The 2,500-nt window shown below is 53.7% G+C and overlaps 1 protein-coding gene across 1 annotated transcript in view; it reads right to left on the reverse strand.

Moving 5' to 3' along the window:
• The window catches only part of LOC134070660 (transportin-2-like), a 37,787-nt gene that overhangs the window by 2,672 nt on the left and 32,615 nt on the right, over positions 1–2,500 (reverse strand). The window contains 4 exon segments of the mRNA XM_062527068.1: positions 1,320–1,459; positions 1,690–1,764; positions 1,874–1,973; positions 2,190–2,265. Of these exon segments, the coding sequence (XP_062383052.1) occupies positions 1,352–1,459; positions 1,690–1,764; positions 1,874–1,973; positions 2,190–2,265 (359 nt within the window). The 3' untranslated portion in view covers positions 1,320–1,351.

Here is a 2,500-nt window from a genome sequence, read left to right on the forward strand (position 1 = left end):
CTCAGGCATGTCGTGTGTGTGGAGTGTGTGCTAGACTCCGTAGCAGGTGGGTGTGTGTGTGTGTGTGTGTGCGCGCTAGTCACCTCTCAGGCATGTCGTGTGTGTGGAGTGTGTGCTAGACCCCGTAGCAGGTGTGTGTGTGCGCGCTAGTCACCTCTCAGGCATGTCGTGTGTGTGGAGTGTGTGCTAGACCCCGTAGCAGGTGTGTGTGTGTGTGTGCTAGTCACCTCTCAGGCATGTCGTGTGTGTGGAGTGTGTGTGTGGAGTGTGTGTGTGGAGTGTGTGTGTGTGTGCGCGCGCTAGTTACCTCTCAGGCATGTCGTGTGTGTGGAGTGTGTGCTAGACCCCGTAGCAGGTGAGTGTGTGTGTGTGTGCGCTAGTCACCTCTCAGGCATGTCGTGTGTGTGGAGTGTGTGCTAGACTCCGTAGCAGGTGGGTGTGTGTGTGTGTGTGTGTGTGCGCGCTAGTCACCTCTCAGGCATGTCGTGTGTGTGGAGTGTGTGCTAGACCCCGTAGCAGGTGTGTGTGTGCGCGCTAGTCACCTCTCAGGCATGTCGTGTGTGTGGAGTGTGTGCTAGACCCCGTAGCAGGTGAGTGTGTGTGTGTGTGCGCTAGTCACCTCTCAGGCATGTCGTGTGTGTGGAGTGTGTGCTAGACCCCGTAGCAGGTGAGTGTGTGTGTGTGTGCGCTAGTCACCTCTCAGGCATGTCGTGTGTGTGGAGTGTGTGCTAGACCCCGTAGCAGGTGAGTGTGTGTGTGTGTGCGCTAGTCACCTCTCAGGCATGTCGTGTGTGTGGAGTGTGTGCTAGACCCCGTAGCAGGTGTGTGTGCGCGCGCTAGTCACCTCTCAGGCATGTCGTGTGTGTGGAGTGTGTGTAGAGTATGTGTGTGTGTGTGTGGAGTGTGTGTGTGTGCGCGCGCGCTAGTCACCTCTCAGGCATGTCGTGTGTGTGGAGTGTGTGCTAGACCCCGTAGCAGGTGTGTGTGTGTGCGCGCGCTAGTCACCTCTCAGGCATGTCGTGTGTGTGGAGTGTGTGTGTGCGTGCGCGTGCTAGTCACCTCTCAGGCATGTCGTGTGTGTGGAGTGTGTGTGCGTGCGCGTGCTAGTCACCTCTCAGGCATGTCGTGTGTGTGGAGTGTGTGCTAGACCCCGTAGCAGGTGTGTGTGTGTGTGTGTGCGCTAGTCACCTCTCAGGCATGTCGTGTGTGTGGAGTGTGTGTGCGTGCGCGTGCTAGTCACCTCTCAGGCATGTCGTGTGTGTGGAGTGTGTGCTAGACCCCGTAGCAGGTGTGTGTGTGTGTGTGTGCGCGCTAGTCACCTCTCAGGCATGTCGTGTGTGTGGAGTGTGTGCTAGACCCCGTAGCAGGTGGACAGCCGCTCCTTCAGCAGAGGGGGGAACTGCTCTGAGAACTGCTGCCAGTTCTCCTCCCCCACCTGGTCCTTGAAGCCGTGCAGAATCTGGGGACCACAAGCACAGCCAGTCCACACACACACACACACACACACACAAAGAGGTACAGTGAATGAATGCACACACACAACTTTACAAAGTTCGAATTCTACACAAAGTTCTACATTCTACACACACACACACAATTTTAAACTAGCGTTATAAAACATGTCCACACACACACACGTGTTTACCTAATAAAACATGTCCACACACACACACACACACTAGTGCTTACCTTATAAAACATGTCTCTCAAGTCATCCTTTGGACTGACCCACGACGCCACTGCATCACAGAAGAAGATGAAGTCCTACACACACACACACACACGTTATTCAACTACTCCACACCCAAATGTTGGACATCCGATGCTTGCCAAGACCACATCCTTCCAGATCCAGTTTCTCACACACACACACCTGGACCACACCGCCTGGATTGACGCCGATCATCATGCAGATTCCGCGGAATGCGGAGTCTTTCTCCTCGTTGTCACGGATATTCCTTAAGGACGAGCACCTGCAAAATAAACACACAGAGTTTAGAGACTTCTACATCACTCAGTCCAACACACACACAGTTAAGAGACTCCTATCACTCATGGAGGATGCTACTCACCAGGGCTGGTGTGTGTGTTTGTGTGTGTGTGTGTGTGTGTGTGTGTGTGTGTGTGTGTGTGTGTGTGTGTGTGTGTGTGTGTGTGTGTGTGTGTGTGTGTGTGTGTGTGTTACTCACCAGGGCTGGATGAACTGCGGCAACACGGGAGCGACTTCCTGTGGACACACATAGCCCAGCCGGCCAATCGTGATGGCTGTTGTGGAGAGAGGAGGGACATAACCCGTTAGCCAATCACAACGCACCTCCCCTCTGCAGTCACATGACACAATCCCTCCACTCAGATCATGGAGTTCCACAGATAGCTTCAGAATGTCTGTTGTCAATGTTGATCATATTTGTGAGATTGAATACCCCACAACTAAAAACGTGTGAGTGCGAGTGTGTACACACACCTGTATTCTCCAGCAGGGTTTTGTGTGTGTGTGTGT

This window comes from Sardina pilchardus, chromosome 22 (assembly GCF_963854185.1).
Source record: "Sardina pilchardus chromosome 22, fSarPil1.1, whole genome shotgun sequence".
Taxonomy (NCBI): Eukaryota; Metazoa; Chordata; class Actinopteri; order Clupeiformes; family Clupeidae; genus Sardina; species Sardina pilchardus.